We start from the raw sequence: 19,882 nt of genomic DNA on the forward strand, positions 1-19,882 counted from the left end.
TGGTCAATTACCTAAGACACCTGGCCAGAATGTAAGTTTTAATATGTGGTAAATGTATGTATAGATCTTTGGGGTTATGTTCTGGAAATCTCAGCTACAGGAATATTTTTGAGGAAGAATGCAGTAGGAGAGTTTGTTATGTTTGAGTGGCCTGTGCGTTTGCCAGGATCTGTGGGTAGTAAATAGGCCTAACTGCGTGCATCTATATCTTGAAAATGTGAAAAATTGTATTTATGGAAAGTATGTGTTATAAATTGTTGCCTAAAAATAGTGTCTACAAAAGTTAATTTTTCTTTCACCCTATTTAAGGGCCCCCTCCATTTCCCTATTCTGAAAATCATCTTGGCCAGCTTGATGTAAACGAGCTATTTTCAAAACTACTATCTACAGGAATTCTGAAGTCATCCCAAACAGAATCCTCCTCAGAACGTGAGTATATATTATTTCACAGTAGGTTTCTCACAGTTGCGTCTAGTAAGGCACACTGGTTACATGTTAGTATTTTGAACATGAGTAAAGTAAAAGTCACACTTTCCAATTTTAATTGTAGACCTAATCTTATTCTGAGCACAGAAGATCAAGTTATTTGCTCCGTTAGGTCACATCTATATTTCTTAATTTATATGGGAAAGTCGCCCATAAGTGGGATGATTGTGTATGCTAGTGAGTACGTTCTCTATTGAAATGGCTATGTAATGTTAAAAAAAAAAATATATATATATACTGGAAGGTTCACCTAGGAGGGTTTGTTTTAAAGCTGTACTTGGGGACATAGTTCAGCATCAATGCACTAGTGGTTCTGGAACAGTTTTTAGCGTTGGGATGCTGACATTGTCGCATCGCTGAAATCCTTGACGAGTGAGAATTGGGTAGTATGTAGCTGGTAGTGTGTCTTGGAGCACCTTGTCTTAAATATTACTACAGCATCTTACGGAAGCGCACGGTCATTTGGACAGCAGATTTTCCATTGAAATTGCTACTAATATTGCACAGACATAAATTTATCAAATTATATAGCGCATAAATGATATGTGAAATTCTTATTTCTGTGAATATTTAGAATTTGTGCATCCGCAAGTAAGTGTCTTGATCCGAATTAAATCTTTGTTTTCATGATGATTCAGAAATACAAAAAGTGCTTCATTTTTAATTACATAACTTCTGATGTATTTTGAAATGCGTACAGTTGATTTACAGGTATTTAAACATTTTATTTTTTAATTTGTATTTTATTGAGTGTCCTAGTCCTACACACACACACACATATATATATATATATATATATATATATATATATATATATATATATATATATATATATATATATATATATATATATATTATATATATATATACCCCCCCCATTGGCATACATTACACATACATTACATAAACTCTCATCCAACAGAACCAAAATACATTGTGGTCAGCAAGTAATTGTAGGTACTTTTCTTAGATCAGTGTCCAACTGGCATATACATGACTGTATACTCGTACCACAAAATACAGAAGAAATAAATCATCCGCGTATTACAGTCCCTTGAAAACACTCCACCGCAGGTGTTGCTTAATCAGAGTCTACTTCGCTGCGGTCCAGCAGGTATTCTCGCAGGGGGGCCCATAATATTTTTTTGGTTTGGAAGAAACCGGAAGTTCCTCGGCATAGAGCTCCAGCTGATCTCGACAGTACACCATATCTTTAATCCACCCATCAGCATTTGGGCTCTGTCTACTGTCCCATGTAAACAGGGTCCGCCTCTTTGCCAATAGAAGGGCCTCCCCCACAAACCTACCCAGTACGCCTTTTATTTGGGGGACGTATCCCAATAGACACACCAATGGCGTGCATTGCAGTTCCAGTCCCGTCATGGTATGTATAAGAGCCAGAACCTTCTCCCAGTAACAGAGTACCTGCTCACACTGCCAGGTCAGATGAATAAAGCCAGCTCCATTTCTGCCACCTCTCTTACAAGGGTCTACCTCTCTAAGTCCCGTCCTACTCAATGTCTGGGGAGTAGGTATACTTGGTGTAAAAATTTTAAAAGGATAATTCGTAAATTTACTATTTGACGTCAGGCGCCCTGTTAGCAAGCAAATCTGTTCCCACTCTACCTCAGTGACAGGGGGGTTTATTACAGTATTCCAGCGTGCCATACTCTTGTCCATGTCATGGGTAGTGTCATCTTGAACTGCTTTATAATGTTTAGTGATCAGCTTCGTCCTAGTTGGAGCTGTGATCACCATTTGCAATGCCTTCAGTGTCTCTGGCTCATCAGGGAAACCAGTAGAATGTTCCTTCACTGCTTGTCTCAATCTATAGCAGGTGAACTAAAACAAAAGTGTGGGGTTCTGTATGTACCCTAAATCATCACTCGTAATATACTTTCCATCAGGGAATAGGTCTCTCAGAAGTGCGAGGCCTGCCTCTCTAAGTGCAGTGACCGAGCCATAATCTTGAGCCACAGATAAAGCAGCGTGTCCAGCTATGAGCAATGCTGGTGCATAGAGGGAGTTTATTCGCACGTCTTCCATGCTGCAATCGTGACATCTAACGTGTTAATCTCCTCCCTGGGTGTCCGTCTATTAACATGTGTAAGGATACTACGTAAAGGAACAGGATGAGCATCGCTCTCCTCCACTGCCACACGCAGGATATAGTCATGAGGTTTAAACCAAAAATACGCATACAGTGCTTGTCCACATAAGTAATGCACATAAAAGTCCGGGGCATTAAACCCCCCCTCTCTCGTATGTTCGGGTCAGTGTGCGCCAGCTAATTCTCTGATGTTTTGGTTCCCCAAACTAATCTTAGAAACTGAGTTTGGACTGTTCAAAAAAAAAGTGCTTTGTCAGCTGGACCGGAATGTTGCAGAATAAATGCAAAAACTTAGGAAGGATGACCATCTTTATTATGGCTATGCGGCCCGCCAGAGACAGTGGCAGACAAACCCAGCGGTCAACCTGTTGAACCAGTGCTGCGTAGGCTCTGCCATAATTCTCTCTGACCACAACCTCTGTGTATCCACCCCCCCCAAATATTTGACTGATTCAACGGACCAGACCAGTGGATATTCAACCTGGGGTGAGGCTGTGACCGTCGTCAAAGGAATAATGACAGACTTCTCCCAGTTTATTTGGAGTCCTGAAAATTGGCTGAATTTGATCTATTCATGTATGTCCTGGGATAGATAGCGCTGCGGCTCTCGAACATAAAGGAGCATGTCGCCCGCATATAATGAAATCCAAATTGGCTGGTTATTAAAATTTAGCGCTGGGGCCCTGTGAGATTGTCGGATCTTACACGCCAACGGTTCCAGTGCGATGGCGAAAAGAAGTGGGGAAAGGGGGCACCCTTGCCGTGTGCCTTGCTCTATATTAAATGGCTCCGATACAAGGCCGCCCACCCTAACTCTAGCTGAAGGCTCAGTGTATAAGATCTGTATCCAGCATATGAAGACCAGGGGGAACCCCATTCTGTGCAAAATTAGTAATATATACTGCCATTCTATAGAGTCGAACGCTTTTGCAGCGTCTAGAAGCACTGCAATGGCCGACAAATCAGGATTGAGTTCATGAAATATGGCACAAATAGTGCGTAGATTAAGGGAAGTAGAGCGCCCCGGGATAAACCTGGCTTGGTCTGGGAGTACCAGGAGTGGCATCAGGGGCTGTAATGTAGTGGCGAGAACTTTCGCTAATATTTTCGCATCTAAATTTATAAGGGATAATGGGCGATATGAGTCGCAGCGTTCTGGAGGCTTACCCTTCTTTAATAGGATCATAGTTAAGGCCTGTCGTAAAGAGGGAGCGAGAACACCTGATTCATGAGCTTCTGCATACATTTCTAACAAATGTGGTACAATAAGGTCCGCATATGCCTTACAGAACTCTGCAGTGAGGCCATCTGGCCCAGGGGCCTTATTGTTCGGGAGGGATAATATAGCATCCTTTACATCATCAATTGGTAGACTAAGATATTTCCTGTGAATGTCTGACAACCATGCACAGGCCGTGTCATTTAAATAATCGTTCCTTGGCACTCTCGCCCATCACGCCCCATGTTATGTACATAGTGGCATAAAATTTCCGGAATTGTTCCACTATTGCATGTTGAGAATAATACTTCTCTCCATCAACATCGATAATATGATCGATCGGGTAGTGATTCGCCCTATCCTGCAACCGATTTGCCAGCGTCCTACCTGGTCTCCCACCCTCGCCATAGGTCTTGGCCACATTTCTTTTGGATAAATACTTTACTTCTGTTTCTGCTAGTGAGTTATATTCCTAAATATGTTCGTGAAATTGGGCCAGTGTTTCCGCAGACGGCACTTGTTCGTATTGGGCCTCTAGATCCCCTAGTTGTTTTTCTAGTGTAGTAAGTTTCCCCCTAATGTCTCTAAGGATCCCCGCCGAAGTACTGATACACGTCCCCCTAATCGTTGCCTTAAAGGCTTCCCAAAGGGTCGCCTGGCTCTCCACCGAGCCCACGTTTAAATCGAAATATTGTATGATAGCAGTCTTGACAGTGTCAGCATATATCGGATCAAGAAGTGCGTCTGCTCTAAATCGACATGTGAACGGCCCGTGTTGATTGGTGGGTATGGTCAATTCAAGGAGAACCGGATTGTGATCAGACAAAATCCTCGGGATCGTGTGAACCTCAGCTACCCATCCATTTGCCTCCTCATTCAGTAGCCAGTAGTCCAGACGAGACCAACTATTAAAAGCTGGTGCTGTCGGTACCTGCTTTCGCAGATGCCAGGCGTCCACCAGTCCCAGTTCCAGCATGCGTCCCTTACACACTGTGCAACTTTAACCATCCGTGCACCAGCTGGGTTAGATTTATCCACACGTGGGTTGAGATGAGTGTTAAGATCCCCCCTCCCTCACACACACACACAGGAGCGCCGACTCCGGGCCATGTGCGCAGAACATTAAACATTTGCAATTAGGGCGTTGTCATCTACCACTGGTCCATACGTATTAACAATTATCACTAGCACTCTCCTTAATCTCCCCAGTACCATAGCCCAGCGGCCCTCTGTGTCTACGGTAGTCTGTACTGCAGTGAAGGGGACGCCCCTCTTGACCAGGATTAGGACCCCCCTCGCATATGTGAGTGTGATGATGCCAGCCGATAAGTTGCCCAACAGCACGCCACCTTGCCTTCCGTATGCTTACGAAGGTGGGTTTCCTGCAGCAGAGCAATCTTTACATTATGCCTATCTAGTTGCGCTAACACTTGCCTGGTTTTATTGGGCGTGTTTAAACCACGGTCGTTCCAAGTAATACATTTATACGTTTCCCCCTTTCATCTATAGTGGTAATCATTATCATAACAACTGACCATTTCAGAGCACATGTGCCTATAGCTACACAACTTATATATGTTTTTGACCTCCAAGTACAGTACCTTTGGTGAAAAAACAAAAGAACATACCCACCCTACCTCCACCCTCTTCAGCAACCCCAATTTGCCAAAGACTTGACCCTCATGTAACTCCCAACCCAACAACAGCAACAGGAAATGCTATATATGGTTGGGATCACCCATCGGGGGTCGTAGCGGCGAAAGCCACTCCCAGGTCTGGTTGGTAGGGGGTCGCCGATGTGTTTCCGCTTCCCACAACTATAGCCAATTCAACAACCTTCTTATGCTGGGGGCCCAACACAATATCGTACATGTGGTGCTCAGGCTTCATTAGACACGTGCCGGATTATAGTATCGCATGGTAACAAGTGCCTCCACAAACCCACAACGGCGTCTCTACCCAGGAACCACCGCCACCTATCTTCAGGCACTCTTGTAAGTCATGCAGGCCTAACAACAAACTGCGCCTCCCTTGGAAAAGACCTACAGAACCTCCTCTCAGCATTAAGTACCCAAAGGGTCAGATATGTACCACTGTGTTACAAAGCACACACCCTCTTAATGTTCAATCATCGACATCCGGCGTGTGAGCTGAGGAGTTTCGTTTGCGTCGCAGAGATTTAGCGTGCTCCATAGCGTGTTTTTAGGTTCGTGAAAATGTTTCTGCTATCCGCAGCCCCAATCCGCAATCTAGCCGGATAGAGCAAGACAAAAAGGATTTGCTCTTTTATCAACACTTTCTTGACATTTTGAAATTCTTTCCGAGCAGCTTGCACCGTTACCGTAAAATCTGGGTAAAATTACAACGCATTGCCCTGATGAGTAATCGAGCCTTGTTGACGTGTGGTGCGCAGTACTGTATCCCCATCTCTGAAATTAAGCAATCTAGCAATTATGGGCCTCTGAGGATGTGAGAAAGTGCCATCTTTATTGGTTTAAGTCCAATTGGTCGCACACTGCTTGTCCTATCAGCGTGTTGCCCCAAAGCATTGTGGTCTATGTAGTTAGAATCAGCGGGTACGCCTCTGCCAGGGTCTTGAGCAAAAAATCCAAATCGCGTTGGCCATCCCTGGACACGTGTTTCGAGGTTGTTGCCTCTCGTCAGCAGGGAGTAGGAATGTGTGAAGGGGTGCTGCATAGGCTGCCAAAAAATATCTTCAGGTTCGGTACCACTCGTGGCACGCAGGTGCGTAACCCGTCTCGTCAGCCCCACCAGCTCCAAGGAGCTTGAATATAAGTTTAAGTCCAATTGGTCGCACACTGCTTGTCCTATCAGCGTGTTGCCCCAAAGCATCGTGGTCTATGTAGTTAGCATCAGCGGGTACGCCTCTGCCTGGGTCTTGAGCAAAGTGTCCAGGGATGGCAAGCACACCAGTGAACACCTTGAAGACACAAGACTCGGGTAGAAGCGCACCCGCTGATACCGACTACATCGACCATCATGCTCCGGGGTCACACGCTGATGGGATGAGCAGTGTGCGACCTCATTTGGAACGACTATTTATACAGGCTCCCTTGAGCCGGTGGAGGTGACGACCTCGAGACAACGCACCTGCGCGCCACAAGAGGTATCCGGACCTATGAACATTTTCGGCAGCCCACGCAGCAACCCCTTGCACCCGCCTAATCCCTGCTGATGAGAGGTAATGACCTCAAAACACGTGTCCAGGGATGGCAAGCACACCAGTGAACACCTTGAAGACACAAGACTCGGGTAGAAGCGCACCCGCTGATACCGACTACATCGACCATCATGCTCCGGGGTCACACGCTGATGGGACGAGCAGTGTGCGACCTCATTTGAAATGCCATCTTTATTGCACTGGTATGCCCCCACTTTTTTCTGAACTGCTGATGTGCTTTGACTGAGTGTGCCCTGGGTCCCTGCCAACCAGGTACCCAGGGCCTGTGTTCCTTCCCTAAAAGCTGTGTTGAAACTAAAACCCAATTGGCATCTCTGGCCACCTGTCAGCCCCTAGTAAATGGTACCCAGGGCATGGTGACCAGAGAAGGCCCCTGAGGACTGCAGCACTTATTGTGCCACCCTCAGGGGCTCTGTACCCTGACACCCACACACTGCCTTTGCAGGCTGCGTGTCTAGGTACAGAGCTAAACCAAGAGTCGACATGGCACACATCCCTGTGTGCCATGCCCACACAACCCACTGCCCTGGCATACTAAAGTCACCCCTCTAGCTGGGTGCCCTATGCCAGAGGTGTGGGCACAGGTGCATGAGCCCTGGGCCCCTACAGTACCCAGGGCCATTCCTGGGCACTGTAAGTGCAGTGATGCCATTAAGAGTATATGGTCCTGGAAGTTTGTCATTACGAACTCCACAGAACCATAATGGCTACACGGAAGACTGACAAGTTTGGTACCAAACTTTTCTGCACATTAAACCCACACTGATGTCAGTGTGGGGATTTAATGTAAAATGCACCCGAGGGTATCTTGGAGATGCCCTCTGAAATCCTAAACTACAATCCATGTCTGGGCTGAGTGGCTGCAGAGGCTTCCACACAGCACACGTGTTGCTGAACCCCAGGGTGGAGAGCCCCCCGCTCTCCTTGGCCTGCAACAATGCACATCCTGGGCGAGGTCCTAGGTCTCCTCCCCATGGATGGGCAGGGGGAAGCTTCTCTGTGAGCTTCTCCAGACCATTTGCTGTACCCAGCAACTGGCCCACATCAGTTCTGACCCCCACTCTGGCAGGAAGACTGGCGGGAAATACTACGTCAGGAAGGGGGGTGTGCCAGCCTGTGCCAACCTCACCCTTTCAGGTGGGGGAGACTAGGTGAAGCACGACCCCGGGCTCCGGCCATCTTGAAGATGGGGAGACCTGCCCAATCCCCGCTAGGCTTCTGCCCCCCTCCCACAGAAGAGGAGCGGGCTTTGGGGGTGTCCACCCAAGGACAGAGACCTATTGGTCCCTGCCCTTGTCCTACCTGTAACACCCCTAAATTCAGTATTTAGGGGCTCCCTGAACCTTCCTTCCTTGGATCCCGATACCAAAAGTAGAAAGAAGATCAAGAAGACTACCCGCGGCACAGCTGCTAACAGGACGACAACAACTTACTTGGTCCCAGCCCTCCCGGCCTGTTGATCCCAGGACATGCTCCTGTCTAAATCCCGGCGACTCCTGTGGATAGCAACCTTGGGACACACAGAGGACCTGCCTGCCTTGACCCTCTTAAAGACTGGGACTCCCATAAGCAGAGGCTCGGCTGCAACAACCCCCCTGGTTCCAGCCAGGAAGCTCCGGACCAGCCCACTCTGCACCCACCGAGCCAGAGTGATCCAAGACCACGAGGACGTTCCCCCGGCGACTGGGACCCGTAGTCCAGTGCCCAAAGACCCTCCTCGATGATGCCTGCAGACTCAGAATCAGGGCCCCTCAAACGCGACCAGCTGAAGGTACGCTTTTCTGACACCCAAAGACACCCCTGCACCCGGTGCCCTACAGCTCCCTGTGCCTCCCTTTGGGGTACCTACCTGTGCTCCAAGATCCCAACTTACCTCTGGACGTGCTGGTCACCCCTGGAGAGTCTATGCCCCCGAGCCTGCAGCCTTTGTTCCCTTTTGACCTTTTCCATTGGATAACATTGAGCACCCGACTGCTCAAAAGCACCCTGCACCCAGCCGCCCGAGTACCGCTGGCCTTGCCACCTTTGTCCTATCCTGCTTCCCCCTGAGCAAGTGACCAGGAGCCCAGCTCCCACAGCCGCGTGGGCTGCTAGCCAGCAGCCACCAACCGGAGGCCCCCGTCCCCCATTGGATAACATTGGGCCTAACTACCTCTGCACCCGGCCGCCCCTGCAACGCTGAGGGTGAACCAACTGTACCTACCTGACCCTGGGGGACCCCTGAGTCTATGCCCAGAATCACTTCATCAGTCGAGTATTCACCAGGAAACCGATAACTCGCTTACCTGCCATTGAATAACATTGACTGGTTTGACTCGAAAAATCTTCGACGTGTCTACTTTTGAAAACTTGAAATATTCATATAAAGTCAGCAGAATTCCGAAATACTCACCTGTGATCAGGACAGGAGCCAGTACTGTACCTTGTAGCCCAGTGCTGAAACGCAAAAGTAATCCCTAGAGGGTTTACTCGTAACTTGTATTTTCTCAATAGGAATCCATTATCTGCTTTTCGATGAAATTTCTTCTCGGTCTACTTTTGAAAACTAGAAATATGTTTTTTAAATCATACGAAATACTGAAACGTAATTACTTACCTCTTTTGAGTTGAGACCCCAGTGCTGGCCTCAGGAGACTAGTACTGGATTACAAAAGTAACAAGATCGTACTTTACCTGCAACCTGAATTTTCTCCTATTGGATAACATTGCCAGATTTCTGTTGAAATGTTTCTAAGTGTGAACTTTTAAAATAGCTTTTTATTCCTGAAAAATCACCACAATACCTAAAATGTTTTTGCTAAACTGTTTCCAGCTTAGACCCCAGGACTGAACCTAGGAGCCAGTCCTGGAATTACCAAAGTAATCTACAAAGTAATCACCTGTGTTTATATAAGGGAATCCATTGAGCTCAATGCTAAATTGTGTGTAGAATTGTGTTGCCTACCTATTGTCTTTATAATGTTTATGGCCTTTCTGCAAAGTATCATCTGAGACCTCTCATATTGAGAACAGTCTATTTTTGATGCCCGTTGGTTCTAGAAATAAACTATCTTTTGATATAAAAACAGTTGGCCTGGGGTTCAGTCATTAAGTGTGTGAAACCTTTTGCTGACTGTGTGTGTACAACAAATGCTTTACACTGTTTTCTGGTACTGCCTTACTGCTCGAACAAGCTACCACTTTAGAGAGGAAGGTCACACCTGGCTTTAACCTCTGTTGTACCTCTGGGGTTTGTGGACTCTATACACACTGTACCTTATTTTGGTCCAGTATATATAGAGCCACTTTCTCACAGAGGAGCTCCAGGAGGAGGGCGCGCCGCCAGGGACCTATGCACCCGCTCCACAGCAAATAGGGGTGATAGTTCATCCTTGCCACAGACCTCTTGTAGCAGCGTCTCCATGTAGTCCTCCAGACGCCCCACATTTGTGGATTCAGGAAGGCCCAAAACGCGAATGTTGTTGCGCCTTGACCGCGCTTCAATGTCCTCATTCTTTGCTTGGATGACCGCTAATAGTTTTGTGATGTCTGATGTCTTCTCTGCCACCTGCTGTAAGCCATCCTCCGCGGTCTGTTATACGCTGCTCTGCTTCTCCAATGCGTGCTGCCTGCTTTTCTAGTTTTGCGGGAAAATGGTCCATTCTGCCATTAAGGGCCTCAATTTTTCCATTTATTGCCTGGAGGCTTGTATGAATGGCGGCAAGCGATTTCTCAAGGGCCATAGGAGCCTGTGCTGATCACTCTAGCTCCGAGGCCGCATTCTGCGCAGACTTACCGTTTTTTCGCAACTCAAATGTGAGGCGCAGTTAGTTTTTGTCTGGCTTTCCCATCGTTCACTCGACTGGTAACAATGACCCAGTGCTGTGAAAGTAAAAACCGTTCCACACGTGTCTCCACGATATAGGCAGCTTTAAAGTTCGCCCCTGTGTAGTGCTACTGTGAGTGCCAGAATGAGAGGAGCCTTATTGTCGCCACGTGCACCTCAGCAGTAGTCGTGAATGGGTCCTTGTGTACAAAAACAATCCTGTGTTGCAGTCAGAAATTTTGCGCTGAGCAAATTTCTGTTATTAGTCCCAGGTATCGAGGTCTCCCTCTAGTCGGAAACCTAGCAATGGTGCAGCCAGTTAACACTCCAGCTTGTATTGCGCAGTATAGGACAGCAGGATGGGGGAGGGGAGGAGGAGAGGGAGGGGGGGGCAATCGCGCGGTGCAGGGGATATGCAGTCCCCCAAAAAACCCTTGTGCGTCCTCAATGTGTCCCCCAGAGCAAGATGTCCAATGCAGCAAATGTCCCTCCTCGCCAGTCACCTCACAATCCAGTCTCGTCACACCTCCAGGGGGGCATCTACAGCAGCAATGCCAGTCCGTGGCCCCGGGTGCGTGTAACTATATATTCTCCAGTGCGCACGGGCGAATAGGCAGGCAGCTTGTCAGGGGGATCCAAAAAACCCCAGCGCTGTCTTAGCAGGGTGGGGCGTTCCGACCCTGATCTCACTCCCGAGAGGGCCGCCCAATCGCGGCCCACTCGCAGCACCGGAGCCGGCCGCTTGCATAGCGTGGCATCCCGGCCCCTCTGCGCAGGGCCTCCGCTCACCTTCTGCTGCAGCCCCCACTGGTCCTCACGATTCCACGCACCTCTCGGGAGCCTCTCTTCCTGCAACTCCGCCTAGGTCACATCTCCGGTTCGCGCCAGCTGCTCCAACAGCGCCGTCACACACCGCCACAGATCTTGGTAGCCTGTTAATCCGGCTCACACCGCTGCCATTATTCAGCTCCGCAGCCTGTCACGCGGTGCCGATCTCTTTGCAGCTCGTCCCAAAGCGGCCCAAAACTCGTCGCCAGCTCGACCAGGTGCCCAGCAAGTCAGCTTTGGGACTTAATTGAGTGGATGGCTCGGCTAGGGTAGGATAAATTCAGGGTTTAATTTGGCGGCCGGCAGAGCAACACTACAGTGCGGCCATCTTGCAGAGCACCAGGCCACGCCCCCACTGGTATTTAAACATAGTAGTGTTAGGCAAAGAATGCCTCATTTCCTTTCACAGTCCGTGTACTCAAGCAAGATTGTCATAGTTTGCTTTACAAAATACCTCTCACTTTGTAGTCCGAGAAAGAAAGTAAACCCGAATCTCCATTTAAAAATAAGCAGCAATTTGTCAGAAGACATAGCCTGACATATGACATTTGTCTTTGAAGCCCAGCATCTGTGACCAGATAAATGTAAAGGCATCTTTATGTGATCCTCTTTCATGACCCCTCAAATTGGCATGCCGCTGACAGTTTCTGAAAAACTGGATAGTGACGGCCTAATCCTGAAGTTGTTCCGAGGCAGATCTTCCTCGAAGGCCTTTGGGTAAATCCAAGGAAAAAAAACACAAGTCCAAGCAGGATTCTGCCGTTTCCCACTACCACTTTCATTCTCCAGAGAAGGCACAAGTACGTCGCTATGACTCCAGGTCTTGCTCTTGTTCCGATTCCATTTGATGCTGCAACAGGTCGAAGCCTTTTGAGAGGCCATGTTGTGCATATTTGTCACACTTCCAGCTCTCAGATGCACCCTCTAGCCCAAGAATCCACAGGAACCCCCAGTTTTGTTTGTGATGGCGGGTTCGTGCTCTGCACCCCTTGAACCTGCTTTGAGTTTGGTACTGGCAGCAGGACCATCGCCTAAATCCATATCCGCACAGATTCAGCCAGTGCTAGATGATGATCTGCAACCTGTTGTGTCATTTGAGGCCACATCCAGGTCTTAAATGTGCGGCAGTCTATTTTGTGCCCATCAGACTCCGACACAATTCCACGGCCACGCAGGACTGCACAGGCATTGCACTAACTTTTTGACTCTGCTTCTAACCAGAGCCAGCCGTATAGTGACTACGATGATGGAGATGGGGTAAGAGTTTGCCTCCCCCTATGATAATAACCACTGGTACATGGATCTAAAGGATGCCAGAGGGCTGGCTCCTCACCTGATACGAAGTTGGTTTCTACACATAGGGTAGCAACCAAAGAAAGTACTGTGTGATATGGAGAATTGCTAAGTTCCTAATTCTCTTTCAGGGGATCCTCATCAAAGTCCAAAGCATTACATTAGAATATTCCTGCCCATGCGCTGGACCCCGGAAACACTATATTATATGTGCCCCAAATATATATATATATATATACACAATAGCAGCCAAATAACATCAGAGCTGAAATATGCTGTGAAGAATTTCCACCATACATGGATAATATGCATTAGAAACATGAGAAACAACACCAAAGATTGTTTAGAAACTGTTTTAATGCTCAGAAAGCAGCAGAAATTCTCATAACTCACTGAAAGCATAGAAAGCTCCCAGGCTGCATTGCAAACACACAGTCTAAAATGACTGAAAAGTTAACCTGTAGCTGTATAGCAATAAACTGACACCGTGCCTTTAAGGCACTCATGACCCCCTGTATCCCATCATGCCTCAGGGGTGACAGTTAGGTCAGTTCTTTCCGGCTCCTTCTGGAAGGCTCCACTAATTTCTGTTTTCTGACAGAAAATTACTTCACTTTTAACAACTTTTTTACTTACTTTGACATTTTACATTTAGTCAAGTAAGAAACTCTTTTTCAGTCAGTGTAGTGAGAATTTTCAACTGAGAATGCCTTGACTTTTTGACAAATGTCCTTGTGGCAACAAGAAGGCAAAATCAGACAACCACGACGTTTGTATCCTGTGTCTGCCTGAGGAACATGATCCAGGCACCTGTCCTCACTTCGAGCACCTGTCAGGAAGAACTCTCAAGGACAGGGAGAGGATTCGCATATCTGAAAGAAACACGTTAGTGTTAGATTCCTTACCTTAGAATATCCCCAGGCGTCAGTCTGGATCCGGAAACTTTTGCGTAGCAGTACCCCTGCGCGTCGGTAGGCGTCGTCTGCAGGCGTCCCCTGCGGCTCCGCGTCCGTCGTCGGCGTCGTGCGCCGTGATGACGTCGCTGGAGTACATAGACGCCGCCTCCGCGCGCTGACGTCAGTTCTTCTTTTTTCCGCGCCAGTGGACGCAGATCTGAAGAGCAGTACTCCGGTCTTTGACCAAGTTTTTCGATTGTCTTTTTTCTCTATTGTGCCTGATAGGATGCCAGGATTTAAGAATTGCGATGGCTGTGAGCGCACGATGTCGGTCACAGACCATCACCGCCTCTGCCTCCGGTGTCTGGGCCCCGACCACGACGTGGACTCCTGCGTCGACTGCCGGGCCCTTACCAACAAGGCTAGACGGGAGCGGTCCCGCAAGCTACTGGAGCTCCGGGTGTCGGCCCCACGTCGGGACCGGGAGCGGTCCCGGTCCGGCCGGAGGTCGAGAGAGCGTTCGAGGGAGCGGTCGCGGAGCCGCGCCGGGCGCTCCGGAAGTCGACGCCACTCGTCATCCTCGTCAGGTAAGAAGCACAAGAAGTCGGGGCGTCGTCATCGTACCCCCGACTCCCCCCGACGCTCGCGCAATGCGGCCGGGGGCTCGGGTGACCCCAACCCCGCGGCTCCGCGAGAGTCGCCGGCGCGGCCTGCCTCATACCCTCCGGTCCCTGGGCATGGTGCGACGCCTGAGGAGATCGAAGCGTTCCTCATGGCCATGAGGGCGCTCGCTTCTCCGACGGGGCCTACGGCGCCTTCGGGCCCAGTGCTACCGTCTGGGGGCCCTGGCGGTTCGGGTGTCCCTGCCTCGGCGCCGTCGGGTGCTCCGGCCCCGGCGCCGCCGACGGCTCTGACCCCGGCGCCGCAGGGGCCTTCGGGATCGGCGCCGGCTGGTCTTCCGGCCTCCCCGGCGCCGTTGCCATCGGGGTTACCCCCGACGCCGCCCCCGCGCGGCGCCGGTTCTCCGCTGCCGGTTCCGGCCGGCGGTGGGGTTCCGACGCCGGCTCCGGGCGGCGCCGTCCCCTTACCTTCTCCGACGCCGGACGCGGCGCCGGACGGGCGTCGATCGACGCCGGTCCCGGCGCCGATGGGGCCCATGAACCCCGAGGAGCCGGTCTTCATCATTGACTCCGAATACGGAGAGGATGAGGAGTACGGTGAAGGTTGGGAGGGGTCCGAGGACCCTCTGGCTCGCGAGTGCCAGTATGACCCGGACTGGACAGGTGACTTGGGGGATGCTAGTGGTTTGGACGACTCCCCTAACCCTGGTTTGATCTCTCCTCCAACCGTGGCATCGGTGGAGGGAGCTGCCTATTCTGTGGTGCTGATGAGGGCTGCCAAGGCCTTAAACCTTGAGCTCCCCGTCGCGGCCGTGAGGCCTAACATCCTCACCGAGGTCTTCAAACCGCAGTCATGCCCATTGGAGCCTCTGCTGCCGTTTAATGAAGCCTTGTCTGACGTTCTGTTGGGCACGTGGTCCAAGCCCGCTTCAGGTGCGCCTGTTGATCGGAACGTGGCCAGGCGCCACCGTCCTTGTCCGGACGACCCCAAGTACCTGTCTACCCACCCCACTCCTGAGAGTCTGGTGATCCAGGCCTCGACCTCCCAGTCCGCATTCCCGTCGGCCCCGCCCGACCGGGAATCCAAGAGGTATGACCAGTTTGGCAAAAAGGTCTTCTCGTCCATTAGTTTGGGCCTGCGGTCTTGCAACACCGCCTGCCTCTTGGGCCGCTACACCCACTCTGTGTGGGATACGGTCGCGGAGCTGCTGCCAGAATGCCCCATGGAGGTGCGGGCAAAGCTCGGTCAAGCTGTAGCTGAGGGCCGAGATGCAGCGAAATATTCAATTCGGTGTGGTCTTGATACGACCGACTCGCTGGGCAGGGCTATGTCTACGACGGTGGCGATTCGTCGTCACGCCTGGCTGAGATCCGCCAATTTTTCGGCTGATGTCCAAAATACCCTGATGGACATGCCGTTTGATGGCTGTCACCTGTTCGGTGACAAAGCGGACCACGCGCTGGAACGCTTCAAGGACTCCAGGGTCACGGCCAAGTCCTTGGGTCTCTCGACCCAGCGTCAGCAACCGGGTTCGTTTCGTCCCTTTCGTGGCCAAGGAAGGGGCGCCCCCACACGTGCTGCCAGCCACGCGCCGCAACAATCCTTCCAACGCGGTGGCGGCCGTGGAAACCGCCGTGGTGGCGGTCGGGGACAACGGCGGGGTCAGACCACACCTTCCCCCGCAGCATCTACCCCAAAATCCTCCTAGTCCGTGCTTTCGGCCCCATGTGACGCCAGTGGGTGGCAGGGTTCGCCATCACCACGCTCACTGGCGCACGATCACTTCGGACAGGTGGGTGCTGCAAATTGTCCGAAGGGGCTACTCCCTCCCCTTCGAGACCTCTCCTCCAGCCATGCCACCGCAGAACCACCGTGTGTCGGGGGACCACTTGACACTTCTGCAGGAGGAAGTTACGGCCCTCTTGGCCAAGGGGGCCATCGAGCGCGTTCCTGGGCCAGAAGTAGGGCGTGGTTGTTATTCCCACTACTTTCTGGTGCCCAAGAAGGACAAGGGGGGCCTACGTCCTATCTTGGATCTAAGGAACGTCAACGGCTTCCTCCGGAAGGAGAAGTTCAAGATGTTGACGTTAGCTCAGGTCTTGGCTGCTCTAGACCCGCAAGACTGGATGGTAGCGTTGGACTTGCAGGACGCCTATTTTCACATCCCCGTCCTGCCGGCCCACCGGCGTTACCTGCGGTTCACGGTAGGCCAGGAGCACTTTCAGTTTATCGTGCTCCCCTTCGGCCTTACCAGCGCCCCACGGGTGTTCACAAAGGTGATGGCGGTGGTCGCAGCCCATCTGCGCAGGTTAGGGGTTTCAGTCTTCCCCTACCTAGACGACTGGTTGTTGAAGGCGGGCTCGCCCCAGACAGTCGTCCACCACCTTCAGATGACGGCAGACCTCTTGCACGACCTGGGGTTCTCCATCAACGTGCCGAAATCACACCTGTGTCCCTCTCAAAAGCTCCTTTTCATCGGAGCGGTTCTGGACTCGGCGCAGTTTCGGGTTTATCCTCCGGAACGGCGGGTTCGGGATGTTCAGGCTTTGATTCCCATCTTTCAGCCGCTATCCCGAGTCTCGGTCAGGTTGACGCTGCGGCTGCTGGGACTGATGGCTTCCTGCATCCTTCTGGTGCATCACGCCAGGTGGCGGATGCGGGCTCTGCAGTGGGACCTGAAGTTTCAGTGGGCCCAGCATCAGGGCAACTTGTCCGACCACGTCTTGATCTCGGAGGGCACTGCGAGACAACTGCAGTGGTGGCTTACGGACCGCGATTGGGTCAGGGGCAAGTCCCTCTCCCTTCCCCAACCGGAGCACGTTGTCGTGACGGACGCGTCCCTCCAGGGCTGGGGTGGCCACTTGGGAGAGGCAGAGATCAGAGGCATCTGGTCTCCGGCGGAGTCCCGGCTCCATATCAATCTGTTGGAGCTGCGGGCGATTCGTCTGGCACTGAAGGCATTCCTCCCCTTTGTCAACGGGAGTGTGGTGCAGGTGTTCACCGACAACACCACCGCCATGTGGTACTGCAACAAACAGGGCGGAGTGGGGTCGTGGACCCTTTGCCAGGAGGCTCTGCGCCTCTGGCAATGGCTGGAACGTCAGGGCGTGACTCTGACGGTTCAACACCTGGCAGGCTCTCTGAACGCCAGGGCGGACGAACTCAGCCGTCGGTGCTCGATGGATCACGAATGGCGTCTGAACTCGGACGTGGCGCAAGGCATCTTTCTGCAATGGGGAGAGCCTTGGTTAGATCTATTCGCCACAGAAGAGAACGCGCAATGTCATCAGTTCTGCGCGTTGGAGTTTCCGAGACGGCACTCGCACGGCGACGCCTTTCGGCGCGACTGGAGTTGCGGTCTGTTATACGCCTTTCCGCCTATACCACTTCTGCCCAGAGTGCTGAAGAAGATCAGGCGCGACCGGGCCCAAGTTATCCTTGTGGCTCCGGACTGGGCTCGAAGGTACTGGTATCCCGAGCTACTCAGCATGTCAGTCGGTCCCCCGATCCGCCTGCCCCTTCAGGAGGACCTTCTGTCGCAGCAGCAGGGGACGGTCCTCCACCCGAACCTGTCCAGTCTCCACCTCCATGCTTGGAGATTGAGCGGCGGCAGTTGAGGCCATTTGACTTGCCTCCTGAAGTCTGTGATGTTATTCTGGCAGCCAGGCGTCCCTCCACTAAGTCGGTATACGCCTGTCGGTGGAACAGATTTGTGGCATGGTGCACAGCAAAGGCTGTGGATCCTCTTTCTGCCCCTCTTTCGGAGGTTCTTCTGTTTCTTCTTTCTCTTGCCCAGCAGGGCTCTGCTCTGGGCACTATCAAGGGCTACCTTTCTGCCCTTTCAGCCTTTTTGAGGCTTCCTGATCAGCCTTCTTTGTTCAAATCCCCGATTGTAACTCGATTCTTGAAAGGCATCACTCACATGTTTCCACCTGTTCCGTTTGTGATGCCTCAGTGGGATTTGAACCTGGTTCTAACTTTCCTGATGTGTGCTCCCTTTGAGCCCCTTCATTCTTGCCCTCTCCGTCTCCTGACTTTAAAGACGGCTTTCCTGGTTGCCATCACCTCTGCCAGGAGGGTGAGTGAGCTCCAGGCTCTTTCTGTCCAACCTCCTTTCCTGTCCATTCATCCTGACAAGGTGGTTCTGAGGACTAGACCTTCTTTCCTGCCCAAGGTTGTTTCGGCCTTTCACATCGGGCAGTCCATCACCCTCCCTTCCTTCTTCCCGCCTCCGCATCCTTCAAAGGATGAAGAGCGGCTCCATCGTCTGGACCCAAAACGTGCGCTTTCATTTTACATGGATCGCACACGCCAGTTCCGGGTGGATGACCAACTGTTTGTTGGCTACGTGGGTGCGAAGAAGGGACGGGCGGTTTGTAAACGAACCATCTCTCGATGGGTCGTCCTCTGCATCAAAGCGTGCTACTCTTTGGCTCGGAAGGAGCCTCCTGTTCGGCTGAGGGCCCATTCCACTCGGGCCACGGTGGCTACTACTGCCCTGGGCCGGGGAGTCCCCTTGCAGGACATTTGCCAGGCGGCTACGTGGGCCTCGCTGCACACCTTTGCGAGGCACTACTGCCTGGACAGTCAAGTCCGGAGGGATGGCTTCTTTGGCCGTTCTGTCCTCCAGGACTTTCTGGTGTAGTTTTGTATTGGTTCGCAGACCCTCCACCGGGGTTGGTATTGCTGGGGTATGTATTCTAAGGTAAGGAATCTAACACTAACGTGTTTCTTTCAGATGAACAAGTTACTTACCTTCGGTAACGATATATCTGTAAGAAACATTAGTTAGTGTTAGATTCCTTACCGAACCCACCCATCCTCCCCGTTCTGCGAACTGATACCTAGGGTTAAGGTCATCCCTTTCAGGGCCCTAGTTTTTACATGGCACCAGTGTTGGTTCTCTCATGGCTCTGCGTCTCCTGGCGCGGAAATGCTGTGTGCAAAGAACTGACGTCAGCGCGCGGAGGCGGCGTCTATGTACTCCAGCGACGTCATCACGGCGCACGACGCCGACGACGGACGCGGAGCCGCAGGGGACGCCTGCAGACGACGCCTACCGACGCGCAGGGGTACTGCTACGCAAAAGTTTCCGGATCCAGACTGACGCCTGGGGATATTCTAAGGTAAGGAATCTAACACTAACTAATGTTTCTTACAGATATATCGTTACCGAAGGTAAGTAACTTGTTCTTATGGTCTGGCTCACAGGTCATCCAGAGGAAGGTCTCCGGTGAAGAAGGGCTCCAAGAAGGCTAGAACATCTTCAAAAGAGAAGTCTTCACACCCTTCAGCTTCAGCGACGGGCTCGGCGCTGAGGAAAGAACCACCAGTGGGTCATTTATCTTCAAAACTACCGTCGACGGCGGACTCGCTGTCAAAGAAGACCAGGTAAGTCGACGTCGAAGAATCCAGCTCCGTC

General features: G+C 51.3%; 1 protein-coding gene across 1 annotated transcript in view; it reads left to right on the top strand.

Moving 5' to 3' along the window:
• Positions 1–19,882, top strand: part of PCF11 (PCF11 cleavage and polyadenylation factor subunit) — a 297,241-nt gene that overhangs the window by 70,659 nt on the left and 206,700 nt on the right. Inside the window, exon 10 of the mRNA XM_086933915.1 lies at positions 310–429. Coding sequence (XP_086790041.1) covers positions 310–429 — 120 coding nt within the window. The remainder of the gene's footprint in view (positions 1–309; positions 430–19,882) is intronic.

This window comes from Lissotriton vulgaris, chromosome 8 (assembly GCF_964263255.1).
Source record: "Lissotriton vulgaris chromosome 8, aLisVul1.2, whole genome shotgun sequence".
In the NCBI taxonomy this organism is placed as follows: domain Eukaryota; kingdom Metazoa; phylum Chordata; class Amphibia; order Caudata; family Salamandridae; genus Lissotriton; species Lissotriton vulgaris.